Source organism: Pollachius pollachius, assembly GCF_949987615.1.
Source record: "Pollachius pollachius genome assembly, chromosome: 14".
Taxonomy (NCBI): domain Eukaryota; kingdom Metazoa; phylum Chordata; class Actinopteri; order Gadiformes; family Gadidae; genus Pollachius; species Pollachius pollachius.
The window spans coordinates 4,920,535-4,940,669 of record NC_136947.1 but is presented as its reverse complement, the minus strand read 5'-3'; the positions used below and the strand labels follow the sequence as shown (position 1 = coordinate 4,940,669).

At 44.3% G+C, this 20,135-nt stretch overlaps 2 protein-coding genes across 2 annotated transcripts in view; one reads left to right on the top strand and one right to left on the bottom strand.

Moving 5' to 3' along the window:
* LOC307085796 (adenylate cyclase type 1-like) overlaps nucleotides 1-8,113 on the top strand; it is a gene marked incomplete at both ends in the record, with an annotated part of 38,778 nt that extends 30,665 nt beyond the window's left edge. The window contains 12 exons of the mRNA XM_079750662.1: nucleotides 1-125; nucleotides 578-675; nucleotides 1,262-1,346; nucleotides 1,861-1,950; nucleotides 2,354-2,649; nucleotides 4,942-5,068; nucleotides 5,565-5,681; nucleotides 5,994-6,140; nucleotides 6,249-6,347; nucleotides 6,532-6,646; nucleotides 6,986-7,110; nucleotides 7,655-8,113. The exon at nucleotides 1-125 is cut by the window's left edge and continues 73 nt beyond it. Of these exons, the coding sequence (XP_079606788.1) occupies nucleotides 1-125; nucleotides 578-675; nucleotides 1,262-1,346; nucleotides 1,861-1,950; nucleotides 2,354-2,649; nucleotides 4,942-5,068; nucleotides 5,565-5,681; nucleotides 5,994-6,140; nucleotides 6,249-6,347; nucleotides 6,532-6,646; nucleotides 6,986-7,110; nucleotides 7,655-8,113 (1,883 nt within the window). The remainder of the gene's footprint in view (nucleotides 126-577; nucleotides 676-1,261; nucleotides 1,347-1,860; nucleotides 1,951-2,353; nucleotides 2,650-4,941; nucleotides 5,069-5,564; nucleotides 5,682-5,993; nucleotides 6,141-6,248; nucleotides 6,348-6,531; nucleotides 6,647-6,985; nucleotides 7,111-7,654) is intronic.
* An 8,928-nt stretch (nucleotides 8,114-17,041) lies between these two features.
* On the bottom strand, nucleotides 17,042-18,131 carry LOC307085615 (polyubiquitin-like). The gene is made up of 2 exons (XM_079750473.1): nucleotides 17,941-18,131; nucleotides 17,042-17,858 (listed from the first exon to the last, which is right to left on the bottom strand). Exon 2 carries the CDS (start codon nucleotides 17,837-17,839, stop codon nucleotides 17,312-17,314), a length of 528 nt encoding a protein of 175 aa, XP_079606599.1. The 5' UTR covers nucleotides 17,840-17,858; nucleotides 17,941-18,131; the 3' UTR covers nucleotides 17,042-17,311.
* Between the last annotated feature and the right edge of the window lie 2,004 nt (nucleotides 18,132-20,135).

The window sequence follows — 20,135 nt, the reverse complement described above, 5'->3', positions numbered from 1 at the left end:
CTAGCCCTAGGACCCGGGTGAACCGCTACATCGGCCGGCTGATCGAGGCCAGGCAGACTGAGTCCGACACGGCTGACCTCAACTTCCTCACCCTGATGTATAAATGCTCAGAGCGAGAGCAGAGGGTGAGCAGCGGTCCCTTAATATAGTCCCTTCTAAAGGTTACGTTATGCATGAGGGGATGCAGTGATCACAAATCGTTAGCCGCCATGTCATTGATATAAACGGTAGCGTTCAGCAAGTGTTTTAGACGAATGAGTGACCAAGTCTGGTGTTTAATTGATCGCTCTCTTTTACAAACACATGCACACAAGATTGCCTTTGTTTCGGCTCAGTGGACAAAGCAAAGACATCAGTGAGCTTAATGTGAACACATGTCATTGTTGTTTTAAACTATATACTCTGTTTGTGTTTTATTGCCATAAGAAAAATAGGAATTTTAAACTTAAACGTGATTTGTGACACCTATATCAAAGTAAAACGGCAGTCAGCCAATAGAGAGGTGGTGTGTTGGTGCGGTACCCCATACCGCTGACCTTGGAGCAGCCTAACCCTCTCCCTCTCTCCTGTCGTGTAGTACCACCAGCTTCCTGATGAGTACTTCACCAGCGCCGTGGTCCTCTCCCTGATCTTGGCGGCCCTGTTTGGCCTGGTCTACCTTCTCATCATACCCCAGTATGAACACCGATTCACACACATCTCTCTGTTCATCTCTGTGTCTGTCTATCTTTCGGTTCACTTCTAGGCTATGCACATAACCATGTCAGTACTTTAACTGTATCTGATTGCATATTTGCCTTATGTTCGTCATACATTATCCCCCCTTTAATTGAGCTTTGTAAAGACAGCGTGGAATACTTTGAGGGAGCATCTTACACCATGCATACAAATGCCAAGTCGAGCCAGCATTGAGAACAGATCAAAACATAGAAGAAATGGCGGCATTTGATCCTTTGGCATGGCTTTGGGCTTGTGCCAAAGTGAAAGGCTTGTGAGCTCTGAGGAGAAGGGGGGTGGATGCTGCTAAATTAGGCTAAGCTAAATGAAGTTTCGATATAAGGAAAAAGATTGACGTTGAATTGAAATGATAAGTGACAGATCTGCAATTACTTGGACAAAGAATAGATTGCCTACAGATTTCTTGATTGGCTTTTTAGGTGGAATTTGCCTCCAGAATAGTCAAAGATTGCACTGTTCTGCATTAGAGCTTTTGTCCATAGTACTAACTTGTCTTTTGTTGTTTATTCGTCCCATTTCTTAGGGGTTTGGTCATTCTTGTCCTCCTGGTCTTCTGCATCTGTTTCCTAGTTGCGTGTATCATGTACCTCTACGTCACTAAAGTACAGGTAAATACGTCTGTGTCCTTTTCCAAGGTTGGTTGTGTTATTTTGCTACAAAAAACGAATTATTTTACAAATGTGTTCAGCAACTTACTTGTTCCTCTCCCACTGGCCCCGTATCAAATCTTTACTCAAACGTCTTTCATTTACATTTTTATGTCGAGGGTGCTTTTTTTCCTGCTGACACAGCCCGAAGACTCAAAGCACTTATGTGGAGCTGATTAAAACTATGTGTGTGTTTTTTTCCATCTCACGGCTAGCTCTTAAGAAAGTACCATGTTTTGCAGTTAATCCCAAATGGGGCACAGGTTCAATTAAGCTTTTATGATGGGCCGACTTTTCCTAAAGGTTCCCTCTAACTGGAACACCATTGTAATTACTTTTTTTCTTTCTTTTTTAAGTTACTGGTCCTTTTTTTTTTTTACATTTTGCCTGTGAAACACTCCCCGGTGGGCTTAGTAAGTTCGCTCGCCTCTCATCTCCCCCCGTAACGCACTTGTCTCTCCGTGTTCTCGATCAGTGCTTTCCGGGGTGCCTCACCATCCAGATCCGCACAGCTCTGTGCACCCTCATTGTGCTGCTGATCAACGCCGTGGCCCAGGCCTGCGTGGTGAGTGGAACCGCCGTACAGGAATCGACCAGCGATCCGACACATCCGCCGTAGGGCTCTCCTCCAACCTCCTGGGAAACAACCAATCAGATGATGTCGTAAAGGGTTTGATGATGTGCTGTTTTGTGTAACCCTCATGTATTCCGATTTTTGTCCTTGAGGTTGAGCACCTCTTTTGCGGACACTTTTATCAAAAAGAAACTTGCTAAGATCAATTATTTCAGGGCCAGTCTCCCCTAGAGCAATCTGGCGTTAAGTGCCTTGCTCAAGGGCACAGTGGGGACGGCGGGATTCAAACCCCTGACTTTCTGTGGCTACTGGCATGTTAACTGGGACCCTTAACCACTTCACCGCCGCCGCCCTGTAACGCGACCCCACTCCCTATGCTCCGCGCCTCTGCCAGGTGGGCTGCATGCCCTGGGTGTGGGGGGGCTCCAACATCAACGGCAACGGCTCCATCCTCGTCCTGGATGAAGGATCCGGCGGCGGCGGCGGCGGTGGCGTTGGGGTCGCCAACCAGACCCTGGGAGAGCTGCCATGCGACGGCGCCCGCTATGCCTTCCTGTCCTGCGTGGTGGGCATGCTGACGCTGGCGCTGTTCCTGCGCGTCTCCTGGGTGCCCAAGGTGGCGCTGACGCTGCTGCTGGCCGTGCTGTACGTCGCCGCGCTGGAGCTCAGCGGCTACCGCAAGATCGTCGGGTACGGCCGTGCGCGTGCGTGTGTGCGTGTGTGGGTGTGGGTGTGTGTGTTGGGAGGGGGGTTGTGTGTGTGTGTGTGTGTATATGTGGTTGTGTGTGTGTGTGTGTGTGTGTGTGCGTGTGTGATTGTGTGGGTGTACGTGTGTGTGAGTGTGCGTGTTTGTGATAGTGTAGGTGTGCGTGTGTGAGTGTGTGTGTGTGTGTGTTTGTGATAGTGTGTGTGTGTGGGTGTGTAGTGTATGTTTGTGATAGTGTGTGTGTGTTTAAACACTAAAACACTATAATACTAAAACACTCTCTCACAGAGTAAATGTCCCGGCATAGATTTATATTTTGTGAATCTATGCCGGGGCATTACTTATTGTTAGTTATTGCCCTCCAGCAGAGCACAAAATGAAATGTTTGCATGCACACACACTCGCAAACACACACATACAAATACAAACACAGACACAAACATACACACACACACACAAACTCACAGACACACACACACAGACACACAAACACGCCTACACAGTAACACACATACGCCCACAATTAACATGCTTGTAAGAAAATCATAGTTATCACCATTATCCTATGGAGAAAAAAACACACACACGCACACACAAGCATTTACACAACCCGCCCCCCCCCCCCCCCCCCTCTCTATCTCCCTGTCAACCTAGCATGATAGCCAATGACGTGTTTATCAGCCATTAAGCTGTCCACTTGTTTGAACCAGAGTAGGAAAATGACATCAGACAGCGTTAACATGTTCGCTGCTTCTCAGAACACTCACTCCAGGAAATGCTTGTGGTTAAATCATGTAAGTACATTCGCGCATACATCACCTTTCACCAGAGGCCTTAGTGGGGAAATACGGGATGGTGGAGTGGGTTTGGTGAATTAGTAGGTATCATCAGAATCACAAATACTTTATTGATCCCCAGGGGGAAATGGGTCAAGTTACAGTTACATTACAGGCCTATAAAAAAATATATATATATTTATATTTATTAATGGGATCAATAATTGAAAGTTCAGTATCACCATATGCAGTATTAGTGCCAGTAGTATTGCACAGTTTAAATATTTAATACTGCGAAATAAAGTAGTTGTGGTAGGAGTACTGGTATTTAAAGAATAATGCAGCATCAGATGTATGGTATATCTGGGACCAGGGTCAAGATTCCAGTGGCGTTTGATATTTGTTGTTAATACTTTATGACTGAAGAGAGGGCTGAATCAGCCATTTTCTCTGCTTGTGTCTTTCTAAACTACTATTTGCTGTTGGTAAAATGTAATAAGGAAGCACTGTTATTGTTTTTGATCTCAACACTGTCTTAGTTTTTCCCCCTTTCAACCCCAGGCCACCCCTGTTCTTCTCTAGTTGTCCGAGTGGTTTGGTCCAGAGTAGTTGATGCTGGGAAGTAAATATAAGTACAGCACAGCTATACAAGTATAGGTATTCTAAGGTCAATGAATCTGCTACACTACTGTCTCAGTGAGATAAATGATGAGTTCCCTGAGGTGCTGGAAGCCTTTCCATGGCTAAACTCTCACCCAATCAGGGTTCCACTCTTGTATTCACACTGCTAATCTCAGAGGAGAAGTTGACTGTGTTTCAGGAACCCGAGGCACTGGGGTGACTGTTGTTCTGCTCTGAATTTTCCAAAACTATATTTTTAAACTGTCCCACTCGTTTGCCCACAGGTCTAGTCAGACAAATGCTTTATTTTTCACCGGGATTGTAACGAGAGCCGCGTTGAGAAGGAAATATCGGCTGCAAATACTCTATTGTATATATTTGTGTTGAATTCTCTTTTGTGTTTCGCCTGCGTCTATTCTTTTCTCTCTCGTTTCTCTCTCTCTACATGGGGTATTGTTGCCGAGCTGTACTGGTAATCTTGGTTTCATTTTGGTTTTCCCTGGTTGGATATGTGTTGCATTCATACTGCCTCATTCTGAATGCCTCAGAATACATCCAGAGGTCCTGAACTCTGGATACAGGGCTAATGCACATTTTCCAACACTAGAACGAGTATGACTCATCCAACTTCGGGGCGACGTTTTATTTATAGTTTGTGTGTGTTTAGTGTGTGTGTGTGTGTGTGTGTGTGTGTGTGTGTGTGTCGCTTACAAAAGAAATGCGAGCTCATGAAAAATGGTTTTAACCACTCGTTCAAAACATGATTTATTTGCTGAATAAACGGCCTGTATATTTGAGAGGCCTCCTGTCCGCCCTCACCTCCCACGTCCCCAGTCTCCCCACTGGTGCTGACACACTGGGTGCTGGTCTCTCCCACAGCGGGGGGTCCCTCTACGTCCGTGGCTGTGAGCCCATCCTCTCCCTGTTGCTGTTCACCAGCGCCCTGGCCTTCCACTCCCGACAGCTGGACCTCAAACTGCGCCTGGACTTCCTGTGGGCCGTGCAGGTCCGGATAATCTGTGTGTGTGTGTGTGTGTGTGTGTGTGTCTGTGTGTGTGTGTGTGTGTGTGTGTGTGTGTAGTATACTTTTTTGTTCATTGTTTAGTAATTAATTGTGTCATCAATTGTTTGTCATTATGGGAAGACATTGTTGTGTTTGAAACCGCAACAGCATTTCTCTCAAAAAGATTTCATGAGCAAATGTAGCGTTGATTAAGGATTTAACACTATCTTGAGTCCTCTCAATATCGCCAACACAGAAGCCCATGGTGCATTCTGATGTACAAGCCCTATAGTACACAGAACATTATGCTGTGCAATGTAGTCCTTTACTGACCTCATGTGGTTAAAAGTTAGAACTGTGTGCGTGTGTTTGCATGTGTGTGTTTGTGTGTGTGTGTGTGCGTGTGTTTGCATGTGTGTGTGTGTGTGTTTGCATACGTGTGTGTGCGTGTGTGTGCGTGTGTGTGTGTGTGTGTGTGTGTGTGCGTGTATCCCAACAGGCGGAGGAGGAGCGGGACGGCATGGAGAAGGTGAAGCTGGACAACAGGAGGATCCTCTTCAACCTGCTGCCAGCCCACGTGGCCCAGCACTTCCTGCTGTCCAACCCCAGGAACATGGTGAGACACCAGGACCCCATCAACATACACGCAGACCGGGGGGTCAGATAGACACACACACACACATTCCTTCAGGCAAACAGATCAATCCACACCAACAGACAGTACAATGCAGTCCGATGAACAGACAGACAAGCAGGCAGAGAGGCAGTAGGCCAATCTACAGACAGACAGACAGACACACAGACACACAGAGAAAGACAGACGGGCAGCCGGCGTGAGGAGCGGACGGCGTCCACTCTCCCGTAGAGGGTTAGCTCTGCCATGTCATTCCTCTCCATTCATAACCTTGTTCTGCCCCTCCCCGTCCAGGACTTGTACTACCAGTCCTATGCACAAGTCGGTGTCCTGTTTGCCTCCATCCCAAACTTCAATGACTTCTACATCGAGCTGGACGGCAACAACATGGGAGTGGAGTGCCTGAGACTGCTCAACGAGATCATAGCTGACTTTGACGAGGTGATGTTACAACATCATTTATGATCATCATTGGTGTCGTTATCTTGAGTTATTTTGGAAGTTGAGTTTGCCCTGCCCGGTCATTGTAAACGTGCTCGACTGTTCCAGCTCATGGATAAAGAGTGCTATAAAGACATAGAGAAGATCAAGACCATTGGAAGCACCTACATGGCAGCTGTGGGTCTCCTTCCCACCATCGGTACAAAGGTATCGTTTTCCCCCCTGTGGGTGTGTGCGTTTGTCTGTGTGCGTGTGCATTTTTGTGCGTGCGTGAATGGATGCGTGCCAGGCTACTTGTGATTGATTTAGTTACAGTAATGAAAATCCCATAGTTACTCTGAGTAATTTTGCGGGACAGTGTGTTCATTTTCGTCACCCTCCTCCTCTTTAGGCTAAGAAGTCCGGGTACGACCACCTGAGCACCATCGCAGACTACGCCATAGAGATGTTCGATGTTCTGGACGAGATCAACTACCAGTCGTACAATGATTTTGTTCTTCGTGTGGGTGCGTATGTCGATGTTAGTTATCAGGCCGTTTACAAAGTACACCTACGGAGTCAAATCAGTGCCATAAGTATTTGGAGCTTGCAGAAAAGTTTTGAGGTGGCTAAAAGTTTTCTTCCAGCTCAAAATACTTATGTCACTGACTTGATGACTCAATATTTGTATAACTGCCTGTTGTTCTTCCTTTCAGCCAAAGAGGGCGCTGGTGTTTCTATCTGGCTTTTTTTAAAAATATAAATTAAGTGATTGTGTTTGTGTGTGGGTTTGTGCGCGTGTGTGTCTGTCTGTGTGTGTGCATGTTTGTGCTTGTGTTTGTGTCCGTATGTGTTTTGATGTGCAGGTATCAATGTGGGCCCCGTGGTGGCAGGGGTCATCGGAGCCAGGAGGCCCCAGTATGATATCTGGGGGAACACGGTGAACGTGGCCAGTCGTATGGACAGCACTGGAGTCCCTGGGAAGATACAGGTACTCATACACAAATATACACACTACTATGATCTATGTCATCTCGAAAAAACAGTGAGTAGAGACAATGGGAAAAGCTGATGTGCAACCTATTGCTTATGACCGTAGTGGCATATCATACAGCATGCCTATTGAATATCAGGATATCATCCAAGTGTTTCTGAATACCTGTACTGCCCCCTAGAGGAGACAATTCAATGAAGGGGGCTTTAAAGCCAATGCTGTCTTCATCACAACCCTTTTCTTAAAGGTGACATATTATACCACCAGGTGTTTGATTAGCTGTTACAAGGCATTTTGAAGTAGGCGTGTCCACCTAGATGTATGACGAATAGATGAGCAACATTTACTAAAGTCTGCTTGGTAGGCTTGTAGACGGATCCATCCAGCATGCATCTAGGTGGAGACACCCCTTTGTGATGTCAGAAGAGGCAGATTTTCAACATGGCTTGTAACTGCTAATCAAACTAACACCTGGTGGTATAATATGTCACCTTTAACGTGTTCCCTTGTGTTTCAACACGACAAATCCCTCTCTCTGCAGGTGACCGAGGAGGTGTACCGCATGCTCAACACCAACTACGACCTGGTGTGCCGCGGCAAGGTCAGCGTCAAGGGCAAGGGCGAGATGCTCACCTACTTCCTGGAGGGCAAGGTGCAGGGCGTCGGCACGGCGACCACCTCCTCGGTGATGCGCTCCGTCAGCCTGGCGCGGCGGATACACTCGTGCGGCAAGGCCAGCGTCCAGACCAACCTGGAGAGTGTGTCCTCCATGGCCAGCCTGACAGTCCACTCCGCCATCGGGGGCAGCAGCGGGCAGCTGCCGTCCTACGTCGCCGGGGGCAACAGTAGCAGCAGCAGCCCAGGTCCCGCCCGGGGCCTGCCGTCCACTTGCGTGTCGGTGGTGGACGAGGACGAGGAAGAGGAGGGCGCGGGGAAAGGGTCGGACGGCGTGGGGGCCAAGGGGGTCGTGGTGGAGATGGTCGGAGACGGGGCGGTTTAGGGGTGTCGGGAGGGGCGGGGGGGGATGATGAACATGTTCTGAGCTGGAAACATCTGGTGGAATACCGTGGTGTGGTGAGGAGAGAGGAGATATTCAGATGTATTCTGTTGCCACTGCCTCTTTGTACAGATTCAAGAGTGTTTTTTTTATGTAAGACTGCCCTGGTCTGGAGATGGTGCATATGGTCCCTAGCTGCGGTATTGAGAATTTCCACTTTTTTTCCAGGACGTCAACACGCAGAGGAAATGATTAGTCAAGAGATAATCTGTGGAGCTCAAGTAAGAATCTCTTGGTTCTGTAACACGCTATAGACCAGAGGATGGGGCGTGGCATTCAGGTGTACTGTAGTCTCCTCTGTGTATGTACTAACTTCTATCAGAAGGCATACCTGCAACCGAGTAATACACAAGACCCATCAAGCTATTGCTTTTGTACTGTTTGTTCTCACTCTATTTATGCCAAGGATACATTCCATCGATTGCAATTTAACAAAACATGAGTCATGTTACTACTTTTGTGTTTGTATGTAAGCATGCATGCGTGTACTTGTGTGTGTGTCAGTGTGTGTGTGTGCATGTGTGTGCGTGTGTGTGTGTGTGTGTTTGTGGCATATGCACGAGTGTGCTCTGCAATGAAATAGCACAAGGTACTGTCTTTTTTTATACTAACAATATAAAGCTCTCTTTGGATAACTTAAGCTTTTAAACGCGCAAATCAACAGTGCATGGCTCTCCAAGGGAGGATGGCCACAGGGGGCAGTACCACTCCGAGAGGATGTTCCCTGCTGGGTTAATAGTTCAGACTGGATGTGCACTGCCTCTGCAGGACAAGAGAGGGAATGGGTTGGTGTATTTATAGCATTTGGGTTCAGGCAGATTTTTTCTTTTTTTTAGAAGGACTTATAAGACTTGCAGTCAAGTTAAAACTAAAGTATTTTCATCTTCGATTTAAAGGCGGGGAGAGAGTGTTGCGCACGCCCTAGGCAAGTATTACCACTGAAAAATTATTTCCAATGCATTTATTTATGTTCTATTTTTGATCATCATGTGCGCAGAAAGGAGTAAAAATAAGACCCCTGTCATTGTTATACACCGGGGGAAATCACTTCAAGTATTGATCAGTGACTGACTGTGTCTTCTAGTATGCCCAGTTCTGTGCAGTGTTCCTGTGTTGAATCAAGCCCGTATAACAAGTATTTGAAAATGCTGAAAGATCCACGACGCGACGCAGAGACCTTCACACCGCCTATTGTCGGTCGCAGACCAACAGGTGTGCAAAGAGATGCAGTCCTTCCAGAGGATAGCAAAGCTCCGCCTGTTTCTGCGGAGCTTCACGTCAACTAATTGCTGATTGGACGAACGGGAAAGGGATGCCGTTTTTTGAATTTATTTTCAACAGCCAGACGCAAGAATAAAAGGATTACATCCGGCCCAATAAAATGGTTGGGAAACTCTTATAGTTTTCAGCACTACATTTGCACAAGGCATTTCTTTTTTAACATATTTTCAATGGAACGGATTCTGTTTCCGGATTTGGGTTAGGGTTAGGGTTAGGCTTGTGTAGACGTTACTTTGACATGGAAGTATAAATGCAGGCAGCTCTGGGAAGATCTGTGTCGTGTCACTGTGTCGCGACGTGCATCTTCGAAAAACGTGCTGTGTCTAGATATTGAAAGAGAACTCTAAATCTTCAACTTCGACAGTCGGGCATGTGACCATTGCTTTGAGGACACAGTGGGAAGCACAGGATAAGGGGTAGTGGGGGGAAGTGATGTTGGCTGACCAAGGGAGCAATGCCTTCTGCTGTAGACGAGTGTGCTGCTATGGTAACACTAGTTAATGCCAAACCTGGACTGTTGTAAAGTAGTGCAGAGAAATGTGGCACCCAGAGGACATGCTCCCCTACAGTAGGCTTACACACAACACACACATGCAGGCACAAACACACACACACACGCAAGCACACAGACCACACACATACACACACACACACAGCAAATAAGCTCACATACCTCAACCACACGCTTACAAATGCCAAGAGAATGCATTCATCAAGAAACAAATTTCCTACACTACCCCGGTTTTACTAACCTCACAGTCACAACGCTCACATCCACCATCCTCACAGTCACTACCCTCACATCCACTATCACAGTCACTACCCTCACATCCACTATCACAGTCACTACCCTCACATCCACCATCCTCACAGTCACTACCCTCACGTCCACTATCACAGTCACCACCCTCACATCCACTACCCTCACAGTCACTACCCTCACATCCACTATCACAGTCACTACCCTCACATCCACTATCACAGTCACTACCCTCACATCCACTATCACAGTCACTACCCTCACATCCACCATCCTCACAGTCACTACCCTCACGTCCACTATCACAGTCACCACCCTCACATCCACTATCACAGTCACCACCCTCACATCCACTATCACAGTCACTACCCTCACATCCACTATCACAGTCACTACCCTCACATCCACCATCCTCACAGTCACTACCCTCACATCCACTATCACAGTCACCACCCTCACATCCACTATCACAGTCACTACCCTCACATCCACTATCACAGTCACTACCCTCACATCCACCATCCTCACAGTCACTACCCTCACATCCACTATCACAGTCACTACCCTCACATCCACCATCCTCACAGTCACTACCCTCACATCCACTATCACAGTCACCACCCTCACATCCACTACCCTCACAGTCACTACCCTCACATCCACTATCACAGTCATTACCCTCACATCCACCATCCTCACAGTCACTACCCTCACATTCATTAGACGCACACCCACCATCCTCACAGTCACTACCCTCACATCCACTACCCTCACAGTCACTACCCTCACATCCACTACCCTCACATCAACTTCCCTTACAGTCATTCTCCCCACATTCACTACTCTCGCATCCACTACCCTCAGATCAACTTCCCTAGCAGCCATTCTTCCAACATTCACTACACTCACATCCACAACCCTCGTATCTGTTACACTCACATCCACTGCCCTCACATCCACCACCCTCATTCAATACCCTGACATTCACTTTCCTCACATTCACCATATCCATTACCCTCAAATCCACCACCCACACACTGAAAATACGGAAGCTCTAAGAATGCACCAGGTGAGGTGAATAACTGGTTTACATTCAACCTCTGGAAATAAACGGTATGCCTATACATTCACACATTTTCTAGAGGCCACAGCCCTACCGGTGCATGTCTTTTAACTACTGCAGTCTCTCAGGCCGCAAACTCGCTAGCTGGGGAGCTGTATGTTATTTTCTATGATCGAAGACCCTGGGGTTTTAAGCTAGGTCTTTTGGGGTAGCCTCCAAGGTATGTGCCGCCGGAGATAATATTTGCTTATTCTAGAACTTTTTCTTGAAAGTGTACATACAACCTGGTTGGAGTTTTTTGCCTTATTATACAATAAGCTTACAGTGATTGAAACATGCCTTTTTAGATTATATTCTCTTTGATATAAAGACTATACTTTTTTTGTAAATAGCCAAAAAAGCTGTAAACTTTGTTGTATCTTGTACAGTGTAAAGTTGGGTTATTTAATATTTTGTAATAAATTCAATATTGGTGTACAAAATGTCAAGCTGTTTGTGGGTGGTTTGTTGAGGTTGAACTTATTCCTAAAATGCTCTACATATAAAGTGTCTGCGGGGAACAGCTGGGGACTTGCTTTCAACTAGAATCCTCCGATCCCTGCTTGAATGGTGAATCCCAACATCATTCTTCTTAAAACAATAAACACACAAACTGAACATCTTAGATACATCCACATACATCTACATTCAGACAAGCATGCACATATTGATAACACCTGGGCAACATTTTAGTGATACACAGGAAATTGCTACCTGCGATATTAAAACCTGATATGACTCTTGGTCGTAGTCCCAGGGTCGATATACAGACGCAGCCTTACGCTTCAGAATGAGAAGGGCCCATGATTTCTCTTTAGTTGGACGTCTGCCAGAGCTCAATCTCTGTAAAGTGTCGGTCTGGGCAATCATTTTCTCAGGCAAATGTATATGCCAATCATATACACACTAATGCATACACGCACCTTATGAGGGGCTATGGCTCAAGCAATTGAAGATGACCCCTCCCCCTTCTCTGAAATATTTTTTCTCTGGGATTTTCCAACCAAACACCAAGCAAGAGTTCTCTGTTTAAAGTATGACTGATGCCGTTTTTTTATGTTATATATATTAAGCATTATATTTATATAAACAACAACCTACGCAGTAGTACAAACTACAACAACAATAATATTATGCAAAAGTATACAAATTGTATTAGAATGTATTTTATTGGCCAGATGCTTTGGCCAATGAGGGCAAAGGGGCGTGGCCTGGGTCACTGTGGCCACCCCCTATTCCACATGCTTGTATAATATTCCTAATTATCTCTGAAAATAAAATCTGAAAATAAAATCATTATCATATCATCATTAACATATACACGTACACATACACCCAGGGGCGGTTCTGGGCACGGGCGAACATGCGTTGACTCAAAATAGGGCCCATCGAGCCCTTTTTTAACGGTCTGAAACGCAAGTGAGAAGCGCAAAACGGAAGTAGCTTTGTGGGCGGATCTCTGGCACTGTTGGCGGATATAGCATGGGGGTAAGCAGTCTTCACATCCATTTGGTGTAGGGTAAGATGTTCTTGTACAGCCACCTGCATCAATGCTTCGACAGAGGTCCTGTTGGGTGTCGGTGAAAATGTCTCTTCATAGTCAATCCCTTCCACTTGACCAAACCCCTTTGCAACATAACTGGCTTTACATGTCTCAGGTCCATCTGGACTCTCTTTCACTGCTTATACCCAGCGACCTCCCACTGCTTGTTTGCCTCTTGGCAGTGGTGCAGAGTGAAAGTTTCATTCTCCGTCAAAGAGTTAATCTCCTCTTTCATCGCGTCAGCCCAGATTTTTGACTTCTTAGAGTCCATAACCTCTCTAAATGTTTTAGGTGCATCCTAAACCACTTTGTAGAAATAATCTATAATTTCACTTTCGTCATTATTACACTCAGCTTTACACTGGTTGTCCTTTAAGTATCCTTGAGCCTTTGCCTGTCTCGTAGGATACCTCCTTCCTCCCTGTTCTCTCTGAGTACTATCTTTCTGGGTCAGACCTGCCTCATCAGTCTCCTCAACACTGGACTTTTTACTCTCCTTAGGCTGTCCCTGACGCCCCCATGTCACAATCTGTCTGAGCCTGGCTATCTACGCTACCTTTGGTGATGAATTTCAATGGTCTATGTTTTAGGACTTTTACTGTCTCAGGATATAGTTACAAAGAGGAGCAAGTGAACGGGGTAATCTGCCATAGCTGTAATGGTTGCAGGGGTGATGCGGTGTCAGCTGAAAACAGCCTGCTGATCGTCGCAGGGGGAGGATATCACCACCTGAAAAGTGAGCAAAAAACGGTCTGATAAAGCTAAGGTGTAGGGAGAAACCACTAGCTGTGAAATGTCTACACCGCGGGTCAAAACGAGGTCCAGCGTGTTTCCACCGATGTGGGTTGGGTGCTGGACAAGCTGTTTGAAGCCAAGCATATCTGTAATGGACAGAAAAGCCCTTGTGAGGGCATCAGATGGGTTATTCACACGAATGTTGAAATCCCCAATAAGCAAAATATTGTCTGAACATGTAGCCAGATCAGCTGCAAAATCAGAAAACTCATCAATAAAAAGTGAATACGGTCCTGGGGGACGGTATACTACAGCTAAAGCGAAAGTCTGGAACTCGTTTCGCTTGTCGGGGAACTGAGGAGCAAAACGCGAGCACCTCAAAGGATCTGAATATATATCTATTCTTTGGCTTTAAATTAAGCTTAGAATTAGATATCAGGGCTACTCCACCACCTTTCTTTACTTCTCTAGATACTTGGGCCCTAACGTAATTGGGGGGAGTAGCTTCGTTTAGGGCTAGAAACTCATCTGGTTTTAACCAGGTTTCACAGAGGCCCAGTATGTCAATCTTATTATCAACAATTAGATATAAGAATGGACTTTTCTTTGCAAATGTTACCATTTGACGTCAAAGCAGAAGGGTTTTCCGAACCCTTAACCGACATGGATTGTACACGACTTGACTTCACCCGAGCTGAATACTGTACGCACTTGCTCCAGCAAACCACCACTCCACTCTGGGAGAAGAGTTTGTGAGGAACAACCATAAACAAAATATGTCTGATATCTGACACCTCTCAGGTATAGCAGGATTTCCCACAAATAACTCACATTTCATAATATGACAACAATGTTTGCATTCGTTCATGTCAGCATTTGCATTCAATTTGACAGAAAATACAGGCTATTTGCATATTAGCCTTTAATGCCTAAAATATGTTATTGGCTAATATAATAAACCGTAGGATAATTCAAATATATCTATGAAATCAAACTGTGGCCGTTCTCTGAGGAGCTCTGTTGTGTCTGATTCTGCATCGTATTAAAATACAATCTGACAAATCCTGAATCAATGCATAAAATGTAGAAGCGTTTGACTGTCTAAAAATGTTGAATTCATGTGAACGATGCATTTCAGCGTAAAGAACAAATGCTGTATCAATTTAGCAGAACAGCGATAGTGCTCTACCGGGTGGGTTAACCGACAGAAAATCCTTTTCACCAGCAGCTGTGTGCATAGTCCCTGCCACATTTGATTCGTGTTTTCTTGTTCATGCTCATGTCCTTAAAGCACACAAAGTCTGCAATAAGCGCTCGGTTAGCAATCTAAAGTGGGAGCAAAAGACTCCTGGCCTAGTGGTGTGAACTGCTGGAACCTTACTGGGATCACCTGTCTTTATGGCCCAATTTAACGCCATTGTTTCTGCATTTCAACACTCAGTTAACAACGCTAGATTTTCATGGCGGATTGTCCTAATCGTAAATAAACACTGATTGTAGCTTCTTATTGGGAAGTAAACAATGGTGTTGGACCATACTAAACTCCCATCCATAGTATGTGTCTGTAAAATGCTAATCAAATCAAATATTAAGGGGAGGATGGAGAGATCTTTCTTCGTTACGAGCCCCTCTGTGATTGCTCAAACTCTGGTAATGTTTTCATTATGCCAACAGTTTTTGGATAACTGCAGTTTATGAAATAAATTATGAACTAATGCCTGTATAGGTGTGTGTATGTGATTGCAATGACTTGGGTGGATTTGCAACATAAGCGTGGTTTTAGTGACTTCAGAGCGAATTTATGCTGTGATCCATTTGTGTGGTACACCGGTACCCCCGACCTGCTCTAGCGAGAACGTGACGTACTTTCCTGGCTTGCACTTATAGCGTTCACGTTTGTCATTGTTATTGTTAGCTACATTAGCCTCTTTAGCAAACCAGCTTGAAAACAAACACAACTTTACATTGTATTTCACTCACAGCAAGACCGTTCAATGCATAAATTGGTGATCAGAAAAAAGTAGCTTGAGGAAAGGTAGTACAAATTCTAAAAATGCTTAGGAAAGGAGCCCCATGCATCCTTTAACCCCCCTTAAGCATAGGTTACTCCTGAGCAACCTTTAGGAAAGGAAAGGAGATAGTGGTATCCCATAACCCTTTACGGCGCCAATCTGTAAGGCAACATGCACCAACGAAGTTTACCAACTCTACGCGAAGACACATGATAGACCCAGTAAAGCAGAAGAGAAGAAAATACAATTGATAATAATGGCTACCAATTCCAGAAACATAGCCTATTATTTGAATCGAAATTAAATAATTTATTGCTGGTTATTAAGCACTTAATATACACCATAAGAAAATCAAATGCAGATTTTTTTTTTTCATACAAATGCACACATTTAAGAAAGACTACTGGGGCTAATTTCAACATCAACATAAATGTAACCTCTTTTTTTTTACATGTGAATTGGGATTCAAGTGGCCTAAAATATTCCCGTTGGCCAAGTACGACCTAAGTGATTCTCACTGTTGGCGACAACCTGATTGAAATCAATACGACAAGAACGCATTGATCGAAAGAGCGCTTGTGTAGTCCAACTTCGGAAAACTGTAGTTCCACGCTAGAGACGCTAGAGGTCAGCAATACTCCCAGTCGCGCAATGACGTCGGTTAGGAAAAGTGGAAAACAAGGAGAGATGAAAAGTGGCACCTTTTCATACAAAGATACAGATTTATACAAAGAGGGCTTGTTCACATTTGACCTACCTGCCTACATTATGTAAATGATGATGGTTTTGAATATATATTTTGGGTTTAATTTGAATATAATGAATTTGAATAGTCTTTTAAGGTAATGGGTAGTCAAGCAAAGGGGAATAATCTATAAAAAGGGGCGGGAGCCTCACCTGGGTCTTTCATTCTGTATGAGACACACCTGAGAGATCAGCTGAGGTTGATTTGGTAGGTTATCATCGTAAATAATGCATGGGAGTGCAGTCGAGAAAGGTAATTATTTTAACCATCCATATCTTTCCTCCCTGGGGCGTTTTTATTGTGGGTCGTTTTGCTGAATAAGAGGGGGGCTGAGTTGTGGAACAGTCATCTTGTATGTGTGTTTTGTTTATGGTTGGAGTCACCTTAGCTTGCCGAGAGTAGATACATTTGTACTGTAGAACAGGTTTAATGTTTGTGTATGATGTGTTTGTGGGTGTGTCTAATTTGCCCACAGTTTGTGACGATAATCTCTTCTAGAACGTACTTCAGTCTATCCCCACATTGTTTACTTTCTTTTCTCTATTTACCGTAATTTGGTTGTTGTATTCAATAAACCTTTTCTATATTTGGAAAAGCAGTCTCTTGCTTAAGTTGAATCTGGGTTTAGTGTATCGAATACCTTGTTCCCATATAGTATAAACATATCCAACGCAGTTTGGCGTTCAATTTAAATTACAACCTTTATTTGAAATCGTACATTTGGTCCTGTTTACTATAATAATTTTAACAATGATATGCTGGGTTAGCTGGAAATATGCTGTTTGTTAAGTGTATTCCTTATAAACTCTATAATCACATTCTTGGACCTTGATCAATTTTTTTTTTTTTAATTTAACAATTGATTATTCAATATATAAGTTATTCAGTTGATTAAAACAGTGTGAACAAAAAAGTGGCATAAACAGTGAGATTTAAACTTCAGCCAATGCCTTTTCTGATGCTCTAGCTGGACTTGGCCCCCTCTCTTGAGGCGTCTTCTCCCGAGTCCTCGCCGCCTCTCAGCCGTCCGTTTAGGTAGATGGTGCTCCCCGCTCTCACATTATAGGACTCCAGTGTGCGACTCTCGCCGTCCAACTGATGGCCGTTACATATCAGCCTTTGTTGGTCCACGGCCATTCCTACCCGCTGTTTAACCTTGAACTTAAAGCCGGCCACCGTCTCCCCAGGTCGGACAGTGTAGGTTTGACTCTTGCCCTCGAACGTTATCAGAATAATATCGATGGTGGTGGGCTCACTCATGGGTTCCTTGAGCAGCATCAAGATATTGGCGCCGGCCGGCACACCATAGGCACTCAAAGATCTCGAGTCATCATTGAGATTTATTTTCTGTCCTTCTTTTTCGTACGAAAGCTTATCCGGGGAGAGTTTAAAGCTTTGAAGGATGAGGTGTTTCAGCGAGCCCACGGTGGTCCCTGGATCCACGGTGAGGAGATGAGAATCCCCGCCAAGAAGAGTGATTGTAATGTCCATTACGAGCGGCTTCTGCGGACTAAATAAAAGCGTTTTAGATTCCTATTTTAAAATTTGCAGCCCTACATAGCATAATAAACACACTCAAATAGCCTACTTACCTCCCTCTAAAGTCTCTAAAGAGCAGGATGATGGATCTGTGCGACTCCGTGATAATCTTAACTTCTCCATATCAGCAGCAGTGATGCAGTGGGTTTATAAAGACTCGACTAAGTTTCATATTCATAATGCCTTTGGTTACCGTCAGTTTCGTTTCTCCGATTTGGACATTGTAGCATGACATGATCACATATTTGCGTTGCCTATTAATAGAGTACTAAACTGTGACGTCACGTTTCCATAGCAACCGGTTTTCGGTTCCAAACAAATCAAATTAACAAGGGGAAATCCTATGTCACACGAACGTTTTATAGAAAAGGAACGAATTTTTTGGCGAATTGATTTGAGTTTGCTTTACCTTTTCCTTTTAATACCCCAGAGGAATACATGAACGCCTTGACATGTTTCGATTGGAAGTGATTTTCACCTCTTGAAATTGATTTATTTTCATTTTGAAAGAAATAACGCATGGAAGCAATGGAGAACGCCATCTCTCGTTCGGTTATTCAGAACTGAAAATCCGGTTGCCAGGACAACGTGACGTTTTCACTTTAGTACTGTGGCGACTCCTCCGGGGTCACGCAGGGGATCCTGGGAATTGGGGTTGTCAGTTCACAAAAGGGGCTTTTGTCAACTTGTTTTGTTGTTCGTTTAAGTGGGGTTAACGGGTTTGGGGTTGTTATTGGTTGTGTGTTAATTGTGTCTTGTTCCATTGTTGTGTGATGTGTAGTGTGATCGGGACCATTAGTGAGAGTGTTGTGTGTGTTGGTAAGTTGTGTCGTGTTTCTGTTATATATGGTGGTCTTTTTGTAAAGGCACCTCTCGGAGTCGTGCGGTGTATGGGGCACGAGAGTTGCGTAACCGCTTAACCTGGGCTCCCGTCCCGTCTCGTCCTTCCCGTACTGCTCGCCCGAATACTCTATTACTGCAATACTGGATGAACCGCACCGTAATCAAGCCCCTGTTTATTTTTGTTTTAAAAGTCTTTCAGACGCCTGCGAAGGCGAGGTTATTATCATATAATGGATAGTCGGGCATTATCCCTCACATAATGGACACCTCGTCGGGCATTATCCCTTATGTAAGTGACGTTTCATAAATAAGTTTTCTTTCATTATGCAAACTTAATAATCAATACTTAAATTTCATGTTATAAATGAATAGATAATAATTCATGTTGGGTTAAAATGTTAATATAATGTAACTGAACCCATTTGTAATGTGTAATTAGACTGTTAATGTGCTGCAAGCACACGGAACTAATGTTTTCTTCCTAGTTTCCCTAGTCATTATTGTTGGTTTAATTCATGCAAAAGCATGACCAAGCGTGTATGACTGTCGCTCGTTAAGTACGGCGATATTGTAATAGAGGGATTATCAGTCTACGTCACTTCCCGCTCTACGCGCATGTCGTTGGCAGAAAGAGACGAGAGCGACAAGAGCCGCAATCATGTCTTGTGCGGTTGGTTGCACAAACCCTTTTAATAAGACTGATTATCCCATTTATTCTAGTTCTTGCTTGCCAACATAATAAAACAATTCAAATACTTTAATAACTAAGCTTTTTCTTATTCGTAGTGCATGCTTATTAAATGTATACTCTGTTTGAGTTCATCTCCCTCAAAAAGTTGTCCCCTTTAATTACGATGATCAAATATGTTTTTGACACCTCGTAGGGAATTTTCCCAATTATACCATGGTCACTTGGCAAGGAAAAGAAATTAAGTTAATTCATTTATATTTTCATTCGTTTTACAATCCAAATATACTTACAATATTTCACATAAATAGGACGGACAGTAGCTTCGACTTGGCAACGGGAGGTATTATAGTCCGCTGAGCTATCTTTGTCCCAGCCTTTATACCACAGATACTCTAGGGTCTAGCATATAACCGTGTTGTCTGATTAGTTTAATTCATTTTCCACAATTTAACAGCTCTCGTTTTGAAGAATAATCACCGCGCCTTTCGTTTCAATGGGAATCGTGACAGTCTATACTTTCAACATGAAGTGTACATATTTATGATTCGAAATTCGTCCCAGCCCCCAGATACTGTAGGGTCTATAGCATATAACCGCGTTGTCTGATTACAGTTTAATGTAATAGTAAGCTGACAAAATCGCTAATTAACACCGCAACTGCAAATTAACCACACTGAGATAACCGTGGCAACCGGTCAAACAAATTTTCTTTTT